At 42.0% G+C, this 20,917-nt stretch overlaps 2 protein-coding genes and 1 long non-coding RNA gene across 7 annotated transcripts in view; 2 read left to right on the top strand and 1 right to left on the bottom strand.

Moving 5' to 3' along the window:
- The first annotated feature begins 252 nt into the window (after window positions 1–252).
- On the top strand, window positions 253–13,569 carry LOC106112688 (uncharacterized). Of its 5 annotated transcripts, none has more exons than XR_008745930.1 (6): window positions 253–462; window positions 713–903; window positions 2,009–2,175; window positions 3,918–3,969; window positions 9,888–9,998; window positions 10,138–13,569. It is a non-coding gene; the product is annotated as an uncharacterized LOC106112688 (long non-coding RNA). The 5 variants fall into 5 exon arrangements; XR_008745932.1 differs by having other exon boundaries at window positions 11,404–13,569; XR_003555775.2 differs by having other exon boundaries at window positions 9,888–13,569.
- A 901-nt stretch (window positions 13,570–14,470) lies between these two features.
- On the bottom strand, window positions 14,471–18,039 carry IFT22 (intraflagellar transport 22). The gene is made up of 5 exons (XM_055796743.1): window positions 17,904–18,039; window positions 17,492–17,571; window positions 17,296–17,385; window positions 16,466–16,668; window positions 14,471–15,527 (listed from the first exon to the last, which is right to left on the bottom strand). Exons 1-5 carry the CDS (start codon window positions 17,940–17,942, stop codon window positions 15,379–15,381), a joined length of 561 nt encoding a protein of 186 aa, XP_055652718.1. The 5' UTR covers window positions 17,943–18,039; the 3' UTR covers window positions 14,471–15,378.
- Window positions 18,040–18,119: 80 nt separating this feature from the next.
- Window positions 18,120–20,917, top strand: part of COL26A1 (collagen type XXVI alpha 1 chain) — a 195,283-nt gene continuing 192,485 nt past the window's right edge. Inside the window, exon 1 of the mRNA XM_055796739.1 lies at window positions 18,120–18,281. The gene's annotated coding sequence lies outside the window, so the exon portion shown is untranslated. The remainder of the gene's footprint in view (window positions 18,282–20,917) is intronic.

The raw sequence follows: 20,917 nt of genomic DNA on the forward strand, positions 1-20,917 counted from the left end.
TTGGGCCATTAATCCCATTTTCTTCCCCTGAGGCACAAGCAGATCAGATATCCCATAAATTCTAATGGTTGCAATGCCCACTTGCCAAGAGAAGGAGGGAGTTTTGCAAGTACCATAAAATTCAGTTGTCCCATGTGTGTCGTATTAAATGGTGTAGCCAAAAGATTTCCATGTTAAGACTTCAACAGCAGTGCTCATTGTGGAGTGTTTTATTAATCCAACCACTGTGAACTCTCAGTATGTCTCTTTTAGAACTGTCTTTGGAGATATTTAGAAGAACATGATACCCAAGAAGACTGAGCCGTCTTTGTGTAAACGATGGACAAGGCAGCTGAAGAAGATGCCATAGGATTTCAGTGGATCACCAGATCCTTGGGAATCCTCCAGCTGAACAAGCTTGCCCTTCTGAACAGATTAACCCTGCTGGAAGCACCAAAAGCATAGCTCGAGGCCTTCCACCAGGTGGGACTCTTCAGTGATTCCTGAGCCTTTTCTGAGGCTCTGCTTATGCCTGTATGTCAAGAGGTGGACCAACCCAAATAGTTGTTAATACCAGTTTAAATCTCACATCTTAGGTCAGTGAGTACACCCAGCTAGTCCAGCTGTTTCTCATCAACACCATCTCATCCTTATGAATCCTTTTAAACCCTGTTTTCCCTGATTTCTCTTAGGTGTTACAGTGGTCTCTCTATTTTCCTCTTTATTTTACTAGAGTGCCTTTTCCAGAGATAGCTCTTAGATGCCGACACACAAAATATTTTGTACTTCTAATAGCACCTTGACTGGAGAAAGAGCCTTTTAGTAGAACCAGAAGAGAAGAAATTATCACAGATTTACAGCTGGGAAGACCCAGAGAGATAGCCTGGCTTGCCTGGCAATGCACAGAAGTCAGCAACAGAAGGGGTAAAATATGAATGTTTATCTTTTACCTCCCTACAGCTTTTTTTTGCCATAAAGTACATTCCTTTGTTTATTCATCACACCTTTAAAAATATCAAAAAGTTTCTGACCTTCTTTGAAAAATAGCTGAAGACAAACATCTGTTGTAAAATGAGAATTTCTTAGCAGGTAAAAAGATCAAACGAACTCATTTTCTAGAGAACCTGAGCATGATTCTCTTAAAAATGTTTGCTGGTGACGTGTGCTTTCCTGCCTTACTCTTTAACTATTCATGCAGCATTAAGAAGCTCCCTTCTCCTCTGAGACCACAGGAGGTTTCACATTAGGATGTTAACCTCCTTCAGATCATCTCCTCGGTGCACAATCCGAGTTACATTTACATGCAGACATAATGTCATTCAGCCCACTTTATGCCACTTACATCTCCCTTGTTGCTATGGGGAACTTTGATAAGGAACCAATTAGCAAATAAAATATTTGAGGAGGAATGTGAAAGCTACTACTCGGTGGATTTGCATGTAACAGGCAGTGACATTTTATTTGGCATTTGTCCTTACCTAGCTGAGCTTCTTCCACTGCAGCTTCAGCTACATTCTGTGTAGTCAAAACATGCTTCCCACAGGACTTAAGAGACTTAAAACATGTAAGTGTAGCTGACCCTGGGGAATTTTTGCAATTCTCATGAGAAGGATTGCTGTGGAGGTAGTTTTGCTGGCATGACAGTGCAAAGAGCACCATCCAGTGTCTAATCAGAGCAAATACACGAAAACTCCATGGCGCTGACACAGAGGCGTCTCTGCACATCTCATAGTCAAGCTACGCCTGGTGGGGTGCATGGTGATCTAAATAAAAAGGCTACAGTCAATTATAGAAGGAATTCTAAGGCAAAGTTGTCGAGCTTTCAGGAAGACATGAGACAATCTGGAGGATCACCTCTTTCAAAGAAGAACTGTTCTGAGTTGGAGTTATTGATGACTGAGAGAGCAGAAGGCACAAGCAGGAAGAAATGGAAGTGGCAATATATGGGGCTGGTCAAGAAAAAGGGAAGGAGCTATGGCAGGGAGAGAAAATGGGGCCAGATCCTTATCCTGTAATCCTTCCTTTGCAGAATGGAATCAGCAAAAAGAGGCTAGGAAGTTGCACTGGTGACCAAGAAAATAAGGAAGAAGTGACTTGAGCTGCCGCTGCCCAGAGCCAACAGCTTTGTATTGCTTGACAAATGTAGGTAGTCCTGGCTTTCAAGAAGGAAAATGATTTGGAAAAAAATTTTGCACTGTAAGCATGCAATAAATAGTCATTATATATGGCTACAGGCTTTTGGTTGGCTAGAGAGAAGGAATTAATAGGAGAGCAAGGAGTCCATGAAGCTAAAGATGGGCACAGGCAAAAATTAATATTATTTGCAAAGAAGCAATACCCAAATAGATGTCCAAGAAAAAGCATGCAACTTTTCCATGGACTAGTAGTTGTGCAACAGTCTATGGAAACTGTAGGTAAACAAAGAAACAGGAATGTTTGGTATATTATGAACAGTGTGTGTGTGTGTATATGTATATATATATAATCAGAGATGCAGAGTGCTCCAGTTTAGCACAATGTTTGTAGTAACATATCACTAGTGTATCCTCCCTAAAATCAGACTTTGGGCTGGCATAATTTAGAAATGCGGTAATGCAAGACAGCTCCTATGTTGTGTTCATCGTTCCCAGAAACAACTTAGCATATGTTTGCTCTTACTCTTTTTATATTGAACTTGCAGAGCAGAACTCACTTCTTTGATTAATATTAAGCAGTGTTTTGTTTGTGCCCTGTGGCAGAAGTGCCCAGATGGAGTGGTTTGAATTCTGAAAACATGAAAAGCATTTAACGTTCTATGGAGCTCTGTTAAAGCTGTCTGAATCAAACATCTGGTATCAAATCTTTGGATAAATCAGTTTCTGCAAGTATTTGGACCTGCTCTGGGTCTGTGCTTTGTTCCAGCTTTACATTCCCTCTTTTCCTTCCTTGTTTCTAGAGCCAATAGATGATGGTTTATTGCCTGGTGCAGCCCATTAAAGTCCCTTTGTTGGGTCTTGGCAATTAGTTGAGCAGAAAGAGTATAAAAATCACTTTGGCATCTATGGGGTTGAAATGGCAATACTGACACTCCCTGAAAGGCTTTTTATCTGTCCTTGAGGTGATGGAGAAAGAAGAAAGAGTGGTCATCCAGAGACGTAGGGAAGGTACTGCCTGATGTGTCTGCAGAGTGTAGCCCTGTTGAAGAGCTTTTGCCTGTATAAAAGGTCTCTGCCCTCCACAGGGACCTTGTGTGGATACATCCATGCAAGACCCCCCTGCCAGGGGAAGTGAATGGTACCCCACTGCTCAGCACTGCCCGATCCCACTGCTAGTCCTGCTTTCTGTGCAAGAAAAACTCCAGCAGATTTGAGGAGTGAGAAGGGGCAATGGGAGCTGTTGTCATGATGCCATACAACAGATGGAAGTGCCCACACTTAGGAGATCCACAGCCCCAGTCTTCCAAAACACACACCACTGCTGGGCACAGTGAGGAAGGGCAGGCTGACTTTCACTTCAATAACTGAGGCAGCAGAGGTGAATCAAGGGCTGATGCACAGGGACCACCTAATTTAGAGGTGTTCAACTCTTTTCACTTTAGGAAGTGTTTCAGCTAAAAGGACTGAGCACACAGAGCTTCCATGACCCCTCTGACTTAGGACACTTGGCCCCACTCCTGGGCAGATTTTCAGATGAGTGGTATCGCAAAACACCAAAATTTACCTGTGCCAGAGGTTCTGACTCCTGGAGCTATGACCAAAGCCATGAAAGAGCATCAAATGGGAATTTTCCTAAGTTGCATTCAGAATATTGTGAAGCGACTGTTTTATGTGCAGTAACCAAGAAAAACGTCTCACAATGTAACTTTCTATGCTGTTGAGGAAATAAGACATTTTGAGTTACACTGCTTTAAGATGTCTTGCTATGTTTAAAAGACTGATTTTCTTTTGTCTTGTTTTCAGGCTTAATACATCAAGCAAGCTTCAGTGGAGTCATTCTTGCCCGACACCAGTGGTGAGAGGAAAGAGAAGCAAGTTATTCATGTTTAATGTTATTTTCTGCCAGATGTTTTGCTGGTAGAAATCCATAGCTCCACAGGCACCAATTTCTTCAGGATCTGGAATGTCTGGCCCAATTTCTTTCTCCATTCCGGACAGTATGTGAAGGAAACTGCTTTATTTTGCAATATTGAATATTCATGCTGGGAAGTTATAAGCAAAAACAAAATAATGAGAGACAGGGTCTCTAATAAGCTTCCTGTCACATGAGGCTCTGGTTCTGTTGAAGCAGATGTGGTTTCTGACTTGTTTCCAAAATGTTTGTTGAGTGGTGATTAGATTCTGTCATACTGATGTTATCTCTCTGTGATATCATTCAATACAAGTAGTTCTGCAAACAGCAAAATCTTTTTTCCTGTGGATTTATATCTCGGATTGTGTTTCAGCATGGATTCTCTGATGTTTATTAGGCATTGAGTTCATTTTAGCCTGTTTCTTTAATGACAGATGAATAATCTGTCTACTTGGCCATCCACTTTCACAAAACTTGCAGGATTTAAATATCTCAAGTATGTAAAATTTGAGTAGGAATTATGAATCAGTTCCAGAGTTAGTTGCGGCCAACTCATGTAAACAAACATGAACATGAATCTCATTTTCTTATAAAAGCAAAAGGTAAGAAACAACCTTGTAATATTTTACCCTTGTATATTACCTGCTTGATTCTATTCTGTTTTATTAGTGATCAGTCATGTCAGATATGCTTTATTTGTAAAGGTGTATGAAATACAGGATTTTTTTTGCCACGTTGAATGCAAATTAAAACATCATTAATATATACTTGTAATGGGCCACACAAGAGATTACATTCTTTTTTTATTTCCTTGCTGGAGCATGGGAAGGAGGTGACATGCATTTTAACTTACAGGTCTGCACAGGCAAGTGCAGAGAAAGAACAGATTGTTTTTCCTTTAGAATTAGACCTCACCCGTTCTGGTTTGGAAAGGAAGAAAGGAAACCTAGAATTGAAAATGAGCTTTTGGGTGGCAGAGTCCAGTCTTCTGTTTCTGCAGTGAGCCAAGTTCCCAACCTTTTTCATAAATGGATTGTGCTATTCAAAAATATGCTCTTTCCTCCTTGTCACCTCTCCTATCCTCACAGTTTCCTACTTTATCTGGGCATTTGCTCTAGACTTTCCTTCTTTTGGTAGGAAGAAACCTTCTAATTTCCAGTCATTTTATGCATGTTTGTTCTTGTTCCAGAAATGTCCCTTAGGTTTCTCAGTTCTTTTCTGCACCATCTAAGTAAACTGAGACTGAGCCCGTGGCTCTGCTGTGCCAAGTCCAGTAAAGGAGGCGGGAGTTAGTCTTCATAGCCAGCCCTTCACTTATTCCTTTCATACTTAAACTGTTTAGAGCAAATTCTTCATGCATTTTTCATGTTATGTCACATTAAGTAAAGAGAAAGTTTCTGTGAATCACAGATAATTTGAGGAACTGGTCAAGTGAGGAGCGTGGTAGGAAGGCTGGTAGCAGGCTCAGTTCACTGACTGCAGGAGGATGATCTGTTGCACAGCCTAAGGGGGTCATATGAAAATTAAGGATACCACGAAAAAAGCAAGGAATTCATACCTTTTTAGCTTGTTTGTGCTAAGTAAGAGGCCTGAAGTCTTTCCCTGTTTCTTCTATGTTGATCTTTCAAATGTTCATAACATCCAGTCAAGGCTTCATGTGGTTTGATGGGGGTTTGAGGCTTGACCTGGGAAGCTGTAAGCTTCTTCAAAGTTGCATGTGAAGGGTCAGGGTTCTGCACCTTCAGCAAAACTACCTTTTCTTTCACATCCTTCTCAATGACAAAAAAAAGTTCATCTTGATTTTATTCATTTTACTTGTGTAACTTGTCTAACATCATCTCTCTGATTAATAACCCTACTAGCTGTTCAAACTCTCTGCTTATTTTATTACATTGGAAATGTAACTTTTGCTTCCTCTAGGTTAAGAAATGGTTATATGACTATTACAAAATGTCAGCAGGATTTAAGAAAAAAGCTTTAAAAAAATTGGTTACTTCTTTCAAACCCCCTTGATTTTAAGTTAGAAAGAGTAGAGAAAAATGATATTTATCCAATTTTCTGCTTACATCTTGAGAACAGTCCTGTAAGAAAGACAGTTCTGGAAGGCTCTTTCACTGTCTTTTTAATCTTCTGCAAGATTAGTTTAGTTTGCTTAATGTAAATGAACAATTAATTTAAAAATGAAAAGCATTAAGAGGGGGGAGCAGTAATTCAAGAGGTAAAAGTAGTAGATGAGGCAAGAAGGTAAGTAGACCAGACAAAATTTGACATGTTCAGCTTCACTTGTGCCAATGTCAAAGGTGGCATCTGTTTATGGTTAAAGAGAAGCTATCCTGTGGGAACAGAACAAGAGCTGGAGAGATCAGGGCTCACTCACCTTCTGTTGCAAAGAATGCCAGATTTCTTCATTATATTTGATAATGGCAGATTAAGCCCTTGAATCTGAGCTGGAATCTCTGAAAGGTCCCAAGAAAGATGGCAATGGAAATTTTAAACCCAAACTTTGGGGCTGTGGTTGTTCTTGCCATGGAGCTTTTCCTTTAGGAGACCTTGTCAGCTGGACCCAGTTTACGAGGTGACCCACAGGTTGGTGCTCAGCAGCCATGCTTGGACGCTGGTGCAGAGGCCTTCAGATTCTTTAGAAGTGAGTGATTTCTGAACAATGCTCATCCTGGTCCCCAGGAAAACATATTGTCAGCCAAAGGTAACTGGAGTGGAGTCTAGCTAGATTCATCGCCTTCCACATCAGTCCCCTTCCTCCTCTGAGCCTCACCCTGTCCCAGGGGTCTGCAAGGGGGTGTGTGGCAGACAGCCATCATCCAGGAATCTGCCCTGTGCCTGGCAGATTGACATCGGGAGGGATCTTTCCTGTTTTCTGGCCCCTTCCAGGACTGACAAAAAGAAGCCAGACACAGGCTGGAACTTATGCCAAAGGCTTCCAAGTCTTTGTTAACTGGCAGGATGATGGATATTGGCCAGTGGTGCCTGGGTGTAAAAGAGAAAGGAAATCAGATGGAGTCTCAAGAGTCTAACAGGAACTGCAGATGGCTGGGGATGAATGTCCTTTTTTTTTTTTCTAATATTAAACTTTAACAAACGATGTAACAAAAAGCAATCCACAGCCACATAGCATATGTTCATATCACCAAAACAGAAGCACACACACATTCCTGCTCACTACACAAGTGCTGTTAGTGATCCTTTTGCCATGTTATTCCACCTACATACTTAACTTTGTTAGCCTGGCTATAAGAATATATTGTATACCTGTTTGTGTCAGCTTGTTTATCTTACCTGTCCCTTCTTAAGCCATTGACCATTTTCAGCCACATCGGATAGAATGAGAGAAGTCTCAAAGTTACAAAATTCCTAAAAAATCCATTATTGTAGGTAGCCATGTCTGTACAGAGAGCAAGGGAGGAGGACACTTTTATGAGGATAGAAAATCTAGACTTGGGTAAATGCTTAAGACACAAGGCTGAAGACATGGGGCTTCAGCAGCAGTTAGCATAAAGTATTTGTGTATCTAATACTACTAGGTTTTTCTGGGACTGGCAAATGAATGATTTAGTAATGGAAACTGCACGTGTATCTGTTTGGCTTCTGTGGTTTGAGTTATAGAAAACTGTAGCAGTGTCTGTAGGGATCACAGCTGCCCAACTTCGTGTCATAGACCTTGTGTCTTAACAGGACACAAAAATTCCCATTTTTCCAAGTAGAGAAGAGAGCACAGAGTGGCAAATTTTAGCTTTTATTGCCAGTGCTTTGTAAAATAACCTTTACAGTCCACAGACTCAGACCTGTGCAGGTCTGTGAGACCTAAGATTTATTATACCACTACCATATTTGTACATCTATCTCCAGTTCCTGGATATGAAAGAAATTAAAGGTCCAAAAGTTCAGCTTTATGTTAATATATTTGAGATATATGCAATGTTTAACTTCCCTGGACAAAGGAACTGCATCAAGGGTTGGCTTGTCCTGTTACGTTGTGAAGGTGTCAGCACTGTGTGCTGCAAAGCTTCATGCAACCTTCGGGGGGAAGAAAAGCCAAGTTTATGCTCAATGGAAAACAGATGGAGTTTTCATTAGATATTACTTTTAATCATCTGCTTTAAAAGTAAAGATACACCACTCCAAGCAGAAGAAGGGCCTCCTAACCACTTTGTTTAGGTCTCAGGCACATTATCTTAGCTATAGATAAGCAAGATTGCAAGATCTTTGTATCATTAGGAGTTCCAGTCAAACTTGTCTACCGTTATTAGAATTCCAAACACAGCAAAACAATTTTGGGGCCTTAACAATATTTTTCCCTTAGAAGTATCTTTATTTAATGATTCAGAGTTATTATTGTGGGCCTGGCAGTTGGTTGCTCAGTTTCTGGAGTATTACCATTTAACCTAGGTCAGAATGAAAATCCTGGAATATTCACTGCAGGGCAGACCTTTTGCTTCTTTGAGGGCCTGGTCTTCAGAGTCAGCATTGGTGTGACTCCTCCAGGTGGTCTTAAGTGGCTGAGAGAGGTGACCCCAGCAGTCTAGAAAGCTCGAAGATCCTTCCTAACAAGATGAACCCTGCAGTCTGTGCCTGTAGGTACTAAATCAACTTTTGACAAGTAAAGAACAATGCAGTCCCAGGGTTTTAGGAACAGATGGTTGCTGCCAAACCACAATAAATGCTTTTGTCTGGAGCTCATGGAACAATAACATAGCAATGGAGGGTGTACCCTTGTCTATTACTCCCTCTGAGCAAATTCTCAGGGACATGTTACCAGGATTCAGATAGATTTCATGGAACTAGTGGAGAAACAGACTTTCATTTCCTTACAAAGGGAGGAAGAGACAATGGAACTCAGCAAAACATAGGGCATTTTTAATTCCTGTCTGAGAGTTATGCAAGCAAAACCCAGTGCCAGTCCTCAGACAGTACTCTCTAAAGTGAGACTCATGTGAGAAAATTTGTGCTACCTTTCTTCTATTAGCAGATGAGAAAATTGCTTTACTTCCTTTGCATCTGTATAAATACAACCTATGTCTTTAACTGATCTCCAGCTGGAGAGTGTGAGTCAGAATCCAAGTTTTTAAAATTGGTGTTCTGGTTCACTGTCACCTCTGTAGAAAATACCTAAATAAAAAAATACCTCCATGAATAAAATAGAAGTAAGCCTCTTGTTTTCGTAAGAAAGGGACTGGAAGGATCAGGTCACGGAATCACAAAATGGTCAGGGTTGGAAGGGACTTTTGGAGATCAGCTAATCCAGCCCCCTGATAAAGCAGGTTCACCTAGAGCAGGTTGCACACAGTTGTGTTCATCACAAACCAGTGACACTCTATCACAAACTATTAATTAAGCACCATTCTGAAACAAGGTAGGTTTGTCCCACTCTGTTAGAAACCTTCCTCAGTTCCCAGACTAGAGTTACTAATGACTAGTTTGTTCACATATATTGTTATGCTAAAGCTGTCTTTTAGGTTAGATTATACAGAAATAGAATATGAGCAGGAATATTAGGTTTCTCCTGCTTTTTTTCTCTTTAAGGTGAAAAAAAAAGGTCACCTTGTATTCAAGGTCAAATTATTTCCTTCTGGAGTTCATGGGCTGGGGAGGGGAGAATGAGCAAAAGGAGCAGATAAGAATGCTTTACATTTAGGTTTGTGTAACTTGGTCACAATGGTCCAGCCTTTTAGCACCAGCATCCCTGCTCTGATGATTGCCTTGATTATCTTATGTCCAAGTAAACACAGTCACTTTTCTTTCTTTGTGGTATATTTGCAGAAATCAAGCATCGAGTGCCCTCTCTCCTTGTGTTGCTAAAGTGAAAAAACCAGCACTTCTCATACAATTGTTTCTTTCTTCTTCAGCCATTCAGGTGGTCTTTTCCTGATTCAGTGTAACTTTCTGAGCATGGGTGGCCAAACCTGTACACCATTTGCACAAAGCCAGTTCCATCAGATTGGTGATTACAACAAGAGGTAAGAGGTTTCCGGATACTATTGTTTGTGAAGAGGACGGATTTTCTGAGGATGAATTCTCAGCAAATTCTAAGCAGGTGCCTTTACGAGGTATCTAGTTATGTAAACCTCAGTCACTCAAGGGGGAATCTTGTCCCAGGTAAACAACATAAGATGGATCAATGCAAAAATATACAACTGAGCTGTCAACGGGCCTGCTGCGTACATGGGAATTAACCCCTTGAACTGCTTTGGAGTAGCAGCATATGGTATCTTGTATTCACAAGTGCAGTAGTGTCTGCGTGTGCATGAAGAGCGCTGAGTAAAGCTATGTGAGTTACTGTTAGAGGCTTTCTAGCATCTTGGGAGAGGCAACTTCTTAACAAGGCAAATTGATCTCTTGGGGAATCTTCGCTGTACCACAGTGAAGACTTCTGGAGAAGTGGTAAGAGGAAGTACTCACAAGTGACCTCCAGAGCAAGGTACTCCTGTTGAAAAGTTGAGTCATTTAATATCAGATTTTAAAAGGTCCTGGATGCCTTCTAGAAGTTGCTTCATAAAGTGTCTCCATGTCAGCACCCTACATATTTTAAACCGAGCATGCAAAAACACAGCATGGATGGGTACTCTTAAATGTGGCGGTCTACGTGACTTCCTTGTAGTCACTTGGCAGTGCAATAATAGAAATAGGAACATAGGATTTCTTATGTCTATTGTGTCCATTGGAACAATACTGCTGAGAGCAACTGAGAGCAAAGGCCTGGCCTTCAAAATATATGACTTGAAAGGAAAGTTGCATTTTTTTGGTAAGGTCCAAATGTATTTCATTCAGTTTTGCTCCTACTCCCAAAGTTTGGTTGTAAACAAGTATGATTTTTTACCCTGGAAGCCATGCATCTGGATTGCAGTGCCTGTAACTGTTTTCATCATCACAAGTAGTTATTGGTTTCATAATGTTCTGCATGTGCAGAAAACAGCTTGTAAGAGGTAACCCAAGCAAACTCTATTTTATAATTGAAGAGTTTAAATGTCTTAAATCACCAGTCTGCAAGGTACCTGCAGCCATTAACTTTCTACATATGACCCTAAAGTCTTAAAATTCTGCATTCCTAGCTTTGCAGAATTCTTCTGATTCTGGCTGCTCCCTATCAAATTTCCATGCTGACTCTTTGTCCAGACAGGTCAACTGTTCAAAGCAATAATGTACCAACTACTTTCATGGGAAGTGAATGTGGCCTTCAGTAGGGCTCACCTACAGCTATAAACCTTTTTGTAGCTATACAGCAATAAAACTTTGAAAATAATTTCTGCATATTGCAAATGTGATGTAAGCTGTCAAGATTATCAGTACTCAATGCCAAGTGAAAAAATACATTGCACCTGAATAACTTCTATTTAAATAATGGATTATTTTTTCACTGCACAGTTGGCATATCCTGGAGTCTTCATATTCTGCACTGTGGAGGCTGAATATATTTGAATTGATTAATATTTAAAGTGTTCTATGCCCCTGATTCATGCCTCAGTTCCCCAAACCCTGAAAATGCAGGTGATCACAGAAAAAACACTGCAACAAATAGCCACTGAATTCCAGTAGGGACAAGGAACAACAGAAAGGGACAGGAAACTCGGAGACTTCCAATTTGTGTGCAGTTTGTACAGAGTGGGGGTTTGGGCTACATGGGTGCTGACAGAATGAGAAGGGGGCGTGAACTGTTCGTTCTAAGGGACTGAGGACTCCTGGAGAAGGCCACGTTTGTTTGGAGGAACTGAGAGACTTCACTTGTTCTCTGCCTTCCCTTTCACTTCTTGAAAAGGTCATCCAAAAAGCCATCTTACAGTTCCAAGCATGGCGGTAAGGTCCTCAGTGCAGAAGAGTAAAATAGAGTATTTGTGCTGCGAATTTTCTGTTATCGTCTGCTCCTAAATTGTTTCTACTCCTCGTTAAGCCTGCGGCTTGCTGACCGACTTCCCTGTGACTTGTGGCCAATTAGCTCACGTGCCCAGTTTCCTTTACACCGCTCCGGGCAGTTCTTTGCTCTCACAAGCAGAAGTATGGACAGAGCCGTAGCACAGTCACTTGCTAACCACATCGCTGTAAGCAAACAGATGGGACTGTGCACCCCCAATCTGAGTAAAACTGTGATGTGGCATTGTTTGAAGCTCTGCAGGCTTACTGATCGCACAGGCAAGGCAGGCTCTGAAGGGCAGAGGTGTAACATACATTCATCTGCAGCTGGCATTCTTGTACCCCTCTTCTGAGTGGGTGCCTCTGTTGACCTCTTTCACAAATCATTAGTAAATGATACTTCTGAATAAATACTTTCTCTGTATCTTCTCCAGTACTAAGGATTAATTTTACATGGGTCTATGCATTTACTCTGTTCTGCAGCAGCAACAGAAATTAATCTCTTGGCCAGACTGTAGGAATGATGTTCCACATTTATTACATATTATGACCTTTCTGGATGATATAAAGTCAAGTCTAGGGATCTGTCTTTGGTTTTGTGTGTTTTTCTTCTCTAATGAATAATGAGTTGTGGTGTATAGATGCCACTAATTCACATCCTTTTTTTTGAGTTTAAAGATCATGATTAATGTTTTATATGAAGCAAGATGGTGAATAGGAGAGTTCATTGACTTTTCAACCCTGGAATCACCCAAACACCGGTTTACATTCCAAATAAAATATTTGGTGGGTTTCACACCAGTCTTTACCAGCGCGTATCACAATGTTGCTGTTGGGAAAAACTGAATTTATTAAGGCAGTATATTTTAAAAATTGGCTCCAGCAACTGCACAGCTGGCAACAAGGAAAAAATAATCTAAGGCAGCATGTAAAAAACTTGTTCTCTAGTTAGACTGTGAATTTTCCAATAACTGCCTCCAATAGACCACCCTATGACACTGATTGCAAACATATAAAGCCTGATTGTTTCAAAAGTCATATAAATAAAATGTAGATGTTGAAATGCCAACCTCCCACTATTTGCCTCCAACCTTTTCTTTTCATCTCTTACTGCTTATTTTGCTTTTTTCTTTCTTGGTGTCCTTCCTCTCACTGTTTTCTTTCAGTACCACCCCCTCTTTTCCTCTCAGAACTGAGTGGAGCTTTAGTTTTAACGGCAGAATAGGAGCCAGCAGACACGAAAAGAAGCTGGGGCAGCAAATGCTGTGACCCCAGAACAGAACAGTGCAGGCTGTTTGTGTGCACACACAACTTCATGTGCCACGTACCTGGTACCAACCTGAGCAAACCAGCGTATCATTCAAATAGTAGTTGTGTGAAGTACAAGTCTAGCTCAGTACGTTCTGTTTGTGTAGCCATTCATTTTACAACTTGGAACTGTTGAAGATCTTCTTTTAATCTTTCACCTCGCGTACCTTTGTTTCAAATAAACAGAGATTAATGATCCAAGAGAAAAAAAACCAGGGAAGTACAACACAACTGGGATGAAGAGGCTTTTAAACTCTAGCAGTGTGTTTGTTGATTTTGAACATGACGGTGCAGAAGTGCTTCAAACAGTATATGAAAATAACTGGAAAATGTTCTCTGTGACTTGAAAGCAACAATAAAAGTAACTTATTTTGAGCTGCTACAGTCAATCATTGTTACACCACTACAATGAATCCCATTGAAGGGGTCTGACAAAAGAAAGCGTGTGCCAATTTTTTGCCTTGAGACCTGGGGGCATTTTGACCAGGCCAGGACCTGAGCTACTGCTAACGCCAGCCCACAGCAGCACAGCACACCCTGACTGCTCTCTGCCTCGCTGAAGCTTCCCAGACAAAACTCTGGAGAAACCCCCAACTCACGCTGCTTGGAGGCCAGTAGAAAGACGTGCAAACAACTGAGTGGATTTTTGAGGCATCTCTTCTTGTCATCTTGGAAAACAGAATATTTGCACAAGGACAGGCTAAGCATTATTTGGAAAAAAACCAAACTATGAAAATAGGAAAAATAGTAGACTAATTAACCTCATCACTGAAAAACCCAAGAAGCTCTCTCACTCCTACTTCCTGTTTTATAACATACTTTCTGTAAAAGATGTTTACTAAAAGATAATATTGGTGTGAGGACAAGGCTATTTTAACAAAATATACTTGTAAAACAGCTGCAGCTCAAATATAGCTGTATGGCACAAATATGCAGTGAAACACAATCTGTAAAATCCAGTGCTGTGGGTCAGACATAGCTGTGACAAGCCACTGGTCTCACACTTCACAACGTGAGCTGCAGTTCAAGGTGAAATGGGATGCTTCTCAAGGATTTCTGCAGCTCCTGCTCCCAGTCCTCTCTCCTTTAAATTATCTTATGCAATAAAAATAAGCGTGTGTAGTATGGATACATGCTTCTGCTTTTCATTTATCATTTTTTTGGCTATTTGGGTCAGTGACAAGTTCTTGTAAACATCTCTTGTTAGAGCTATTAAGGTGAAATCTACTGTTCCACAAAACCATAATTAACATTCCTTTTGAGAACAAAAAGGATGCATTTAAAATGTTTTTATTGCCTTACTACTGCATGTTACAAAAAAATGTCTTCCACAGCAAAGCACACCAAGGACAGGGATGACTACAAACCAAATCAGAAAGTAAATTATCTATGAAACCACTACTGCAATGCAACAGGGAACAGCAATAGAAGTTTCAAAACAGCTTTTCTTCCTCTGGACAATGCAGAGCTTATTTTTTTTCTTTGTTGGAACTCCCAACACAGGTCAAAGTACTCCACTACACTAAGATTTCAGGTTTTTTCCTCCCAGAGTGACCTAAACATTGTCCCAAACAACACATTTGTTTTGTTGGAATAGAAGGACAAACCTAGTCCTGAGAAAGACTCTGTCTTGCCAAGGCAATAGCTATGCAATGTGCTCTTCAGATGCTGGACAGAATGACAAGAAGAACTTGGAACATAAAACTCTGGATCCCACACCACGACTACTTTTCAGATCTCTATTCCAATCAGTTTGTACTGACTTCCAAAAGCAAAACTTCTCCAGGAATACAGCTAACATGAGCACTTTACTCAGATGCTTCAACAGAACTCCACAAATCTTATGTTCTGTCAGGCCGCCTTCTCTTAGAACCTCTGCAAAAAGGGATTCTGAAGTGAAGAAACGACCCATACTTTTATCTTTTGGTCTACGATAACACATTAAACAATACCTTCCTGTACCTCTGACGCTAAATGAAACCAAAGTGCAGCTAAAGTTACCCAAATTCCTGGATGTGCAGCCATCTCTTTGGCACCACAGTTTATCTGATGTCAGCACTTGCTTATAGGCAGAAGTGTTTATAGGCTGGCAAATTCTTGTTGTGAGGACCTGTTCACAGGCTAGCACAGCTTACAAAGGGAAAAATAATCCTTTTTCTTCCCTGTTCAGTATATCTTTTAATGTTATGAAATAATTGACATTTCTTCCCTCTCTCTGCTCTCATTTAGTAAGGTGATAATGCTTCTGAAGTATTTCATAAATTCCATCCGAACATCTTCAGGATCTTCTTCTAAGTTGGAATGTATTAGTTTTAGCTTGTTCAGCGGGTAAGCTTTGAAGGTAAATGAAAAATTATTAGGTATATTCCTTCTATAAAAGAAATAGTCACAATCAAGGTCATGGGACAGCTCATGCTGAAGTCAGTTGGAATTCGGTAGTATCCAACAGTATGACACCCCAGATAACATGTAACATATGAAGAAGAAATGCATCATAGCTTGTTAGCATTACAAACAAGTACAACTTATTGCTAGATTAAATTCTTCGAACATTATTATTAAATGATAAAGTACTGGGTTTGCTCTGGCATTCAGTTAGGCAGAATCAACAATTCAGCACTGAATTGAATTTTACTATTGAAGTTATCTAACTAACATTCTTTTATTTCTTCAAAATAATGGAATGTTATTGTTACATTAATATGTATCAACATATTAATACTTAGAATAATTATGTATTTATTTGAACACTAGAACAGGTTGCCTAGAGGGAGTGCGTGTTCCCATTTGTATAAACAGCAACAAATAATTTTGCAGTATATAAGGTACCCATGACTTATTTTAAGAGGAAGATCATTAGCCTTTTATTTCAAAGGGCTTCTATTCTTTTGATTGATAGATTTTAGGCTTAAATGGCCTCAAAAGTATCAGCTAACAAGAGATAAAATTCAACATAAGAAACAAACTAATAGTGATGGATGATGAAATATGGCAGGAGTTCTAATTCCTGGCTCAGTGGGCATACTCACTGTGTGACCTTAGAGAAGTCACTCAAACTTTTCTGTCTTTTACTTTCCTTTTTGAGAAATAGGAATATTGCTCACCTTCTAGATGACCTTTGCAACTCATTATTTCTGGTTTTGCAAAGCACTCCAGTATTCTTTGATTGGCAGATTTAAATGAAAAATGCAAGCCATAAAGTGTAAACAATTTTAAAGACACATAGATCAACAAAAAGCTGAGTTACAGATAGAGTTTTCCATCTTCTTACCCAAAGGCAGATCTTCTGTGTCCCCCGCACTGCCTGGCTTGTGATGTGCAACTAGGAGACACTGACTATCAAGCAATGGCTGCTGCTGCACAAAACAAGAGTACCACATTTCAATTTCTTTCAGGTGACTGGGCAGCTCAGGATTGAAGATTATTATTACACCATGAGAGTCCTTCATCAGAGCTGGCCAGCATGTTTCAAACCTTGAAAAACAGGTGCATGGGAAATGGTAAGATTGATCACTGGAAAACAGAAACATGCACCCAAGTTTTTTTCTTCCCTCCTCAAGAAAACAGTTCAGTACTTTTTCTTTGTAACATTAGTAATCTTGCCAGTGATCTATCATATTCCAAATATTTTGACTTAAGCTATTATGTTAGTTGCTGCCATGATTTGCTGACAATGTAGTATTTGGTCAAATGCTTATTTAAACTTTTTCCCTAAAAACAGACCTGTCCAGTTCTCAATTGTATCTTTTGGAAATTAAGGCTGCAATCATATACATACATGGTTTGAAATCCACTCACATAACTTCAAGGACATGAAGGCAATTACAGAGTGGGCCTCTGTCTTCTGTACCTGTAACTTCATTCTGGGAGCTACGGACTTTACTGTTATATGGAGTCCTTATCCAAAACAAGGCTGTGTCAGCTGGGATCATGGCAGACAGCATCTTGTATCAGATGCTTCATAGTAGAAAGCTATTAAAAAATGTAATGCTGTAAAGAGTCGGGAATATTCCTCATCTCAGAAAGATCATTCGTTTTAGGCCTTAAGTATTTTGTGTAAACAGAACTATTATGAGTTAGGTAACAACGATGCTGGCTTACTTTTGATCACCACTGCAATCCCACAACTCAAACCGACACCCCACTCCCTTGCTGTTACTGTTCAAGTTTGGCTTCTCATATTCCAGGATCCTGTGAAAAGGAGCGGATGGACAACGTGATGCCATTCCCGCACAACCACACAGCGGGACTTTCTGAGGGGCTGGCGGTTCTCAGCGCGCCACGAGGTTTCGCTCACCTCACACCTTGCGTCGGGCTGTAGCTGCCAATCCCTTCAATGCTTTCCGAAACAAAGTTCGCCAAGACCGATTTTCCAGACTGGCAGAAAGCAGGAGTGAGTGACACATGCAGGAATTTAAGGTGCCAAAGCCACAAGGAAGACAAGAGCTCGGCGTTTACCCCAGCACCCTGCTCTCCCTCCAGCTAAGGCCCCTGCGCATGAGGCCTGCCCCCTCCTCCCTCCCGCCGCCGGCCCCCCCAGCCGCCGCAGCGCACCCTCCGCACTGCAGGCCCTGCCGAAGGCAGCCGCAGGGCCCGCAGCCCTCCGGGGGCCGGCGCGGGCCTCGGGGAGGGCGGTCAAGGGGCTGGCGCGGATGCAAGCACGGCCTCGGCGGCGGGGGCGGCTGCCGCGGGCCCGGGTCGCCGCTCACCTCACGGGGCCCCACCAGCAGCACCTTGGCCTTCAGCATGGCGGGAAGGCGGCGGCTCCGCCCGCCCGCCCGTGGCCCAGCAACGCGCCCGCGCTGCCCGCGCGGGGAGACGAGGCGGCAGGGCAAGAGGGGAAGGCGCGCTGCGATTGGCGCTGCCACCGTCACGTGCCGTGGGGCGGGGCGCGCGCGGGCTGGGCGTCCTTCGGCCGCCGTGAGGTGGCGTCCCGCCAGCAGCCCCGTGGGGCCGGGGGGGGCCGCCGGCGCCGTGGCCCGCGTCCGCCGCCGCCACGTACGGTTGGGCCCCCCGCCGCGGCTGTCCGGACTCTCCTCCTCACACACACGGGGCCCGTGGCGCGGGAGGTGGAAGCGGCCTCTCAGGTATCCTGGGGGTTGGGTTCGCCCCGGGCCCCGCCTGAAGGAGCTGGTGCTGTGGCGGCGGCGGGCTCGGGCCCTGTGCGCACCCAGGGCTCCGGCACGCTGCCCGCAGAGGGGTTTGCGGCGCCTGTACGGCCTTCAGCCCTAGGCAATGTGCCCTGAGGGGACCCCTTGCCTTTGTGTCCATCGGGCGGGGCTGGCGGCGGACCCCCCTGCCTGCACGGCTTTGGAGGGGAGGTGTTCCCCCCGCCTTGGCCTTTCTGTCCTCCGGAAAGCAAGTCAGGCTAACGGAAAGCAAGAGTCAGGCTAACAGTACCAGACACCCTCACCAGCCATGCTCACACACTGCTCTGGTGTCCCTCGCCAGCCCCAGCAGTCTGTCCTTGCCTGAAGTTTCACTGCGGTTTTAGCTGCAGATGCTCCTGCACGGACGATGAAGCAAGCTCTTGGAAGTTTCTTATGAAGGCTTGTTAGTAGAAGCAAGAGGCTTTTTTAAGTTGCAGCTTCTAAGGAAAAAAAAACCCAAACCATCTGGCAGACAGATGTGCAACTTCAGAGCTGTTTAGTGCCCAGGTACAACAGCAGTTTTAGATGAGCTTTCAAATAGGGCCTCTAGGCGCTACCATAATGTAAATGTTTATTACTAGTACTACTAATAAACGTGAACCAGAATTGCTCTGCTCTCACTGAGGGGGTAGAGTCTCCTCTATCACACTGTAGATTTCCTTGCTGTTTCAATCCTTATATAGGGAGAGTTCAGGATGGTTCAGTGTGGCAGTGGCATCTCATCATTCACACAGTATTTTAAACTTAAGAAAACCTTTTGTTTTCAAGTTGGTGGGACAAAAACAATGAAAAAGCAATAGTAGCACCTAGCCCCAAATTTGAATCTGCTGTATCAGACTGGATGTGTATTTTTTGTTTGTGAAGATCCACGTATGATTCAGGACCAAGTTCAACAATGAACTGGGACAACTCATAGTTAATTCTTTCTGCAGCTATGTTGTTTTTCTCATTTCAGACTTCAGACTTCAGAAAAGACAGAAAGGGTGACCCAGAGAGAAGAAATTAGGACAACCTCTCTTATTAGCTGGCACATGTTATTAGCTGCCACTAGCACATGAAGAAAAATGTGTTATAAAGGGTCCTATTGTGGACAGCAGCACAGAAGGGGGTGGGGGTGTAGGGTAAGAGGTAACTGAAACTGGGTAAAACTGGCTGTTTTTGCAGCTGCCCAGAAAGCAATTAGGATTAATTTTTAGATGAAGTGTCAGATAGAGTCTGTGTGTGTTTATATTAACCACTGAAGAATAAGGAGGGCACTGCTGACTAAGGCTGCAATTTTTGGATTTATCCATGTGATTTAGGGTTTGAAGTCACTTTAGAAAGTGGGAATTAAGCTTCCAAGCCACTTAGGGTGATATTTTCAAAGGCATCTAAGTGAAGTACATTTGATGTTATCAGCATCTGCCTTAGGCATATGGGTAAAGTTACATTAGTTACTGATGTATTTGCTGAGAGTACGCGTGTACAAATCAGCAAGGCCATTTTGTTTCACTTAGTTAAAACTCTTTGTTAGACTGCAGCAGAGAGGAAACTTCAGCAGTGAGTGAACTACTTCCAGACAATAATGGTAATGGTCTGTACGTCTTGCATTTATTAAATGGGTAGTTTTCCACCATAATGTTTTGGTAGCAAGCAAAAATTATCATCTCCAGATGATTCTTTATGGATGTATCCTCCTTTTTCCTTCAAAAGCCAAAAGAAACTGCAGGCTATCAATAATATTTCAGTAAAACTATTCTTCACTCTAGAAATGTCTGTGAGAACTCAGGCTATGAGACACAATGATTGCTGTATCAAGACGTGATGCTTGTTGCCTGAATTGCAGATAAGAGGACTTTGCCTCCTAGTTAGAGGCCCACAAGTTGTACTGGAAGCAGCAATAAAATGTAGTGCCAGTCACCTTTCAGATAACCTTTTAGCACTTGCAAATCATTCAGTCTTTTGGAAAACAGTATTCTAAGTTTGCATTATATTTCATTTAATGTGGCATATAAAAAATTTCCAATGAAAACAACTCAAAAAATCTTTCATAAGATTTTGTGGCTCAGTACTAGTACTTTGCTTAATGTACTGTAACACTGTTTCCAACTTTGGAACTCATACCCGAGAGCACTCAAATCAAGTTGTGTCTGAAAATAATGCCTTGGTTAGAAATACAACCACATGGCAAGACTTACCATGAGAATGAGTGCTCTGCCTGTTTGTTGTGTGTTGGATGATATTTATCGTGTGTGTGCGGAAACAGCTTTCTAGTGGGTGCAGGCAGAGACTTGCATTACATCCTCTGCTTATGCTGGTTCATTTGGGGGCAAGGCATAGAATACAAGAATTGAAAGGAAGAAACACCTGCTTTTGTGCACCGAAGCCTGCTATTAAGAATTAAGAGAAAAAAACCCAATATTGTTGTGAACTTGAAGCTTGTTGCTTAAGAGGGTCAGAGAAGGGATATGTCTCTGAGGTTCAAAGCCCAGTTGATTAAGTAAATGATGAAGCTGTGGATGCAGCGTGGCTGTCCTCTGGATTAAGTTTTGGTAGAGCTATGAAAAAGGACCAAACAGAAAGAGGACGTTAAG

The sequence above is a fragment of the Falco peregrinus genome, chromosome 2 (assembly GCF_023634155.1).
Source record: "Falco peregrinus isolate bFalPer1 chromosome 2, bFalPer1.pri, whole genome shotgun sequence".
Classification (NCBI taxonomy): domain Eukaryota; kingdom Metazoa; phylum Chordata; class Aves; order Falconiformes; family Falconidae; genus Falco; species Falco peregrinus.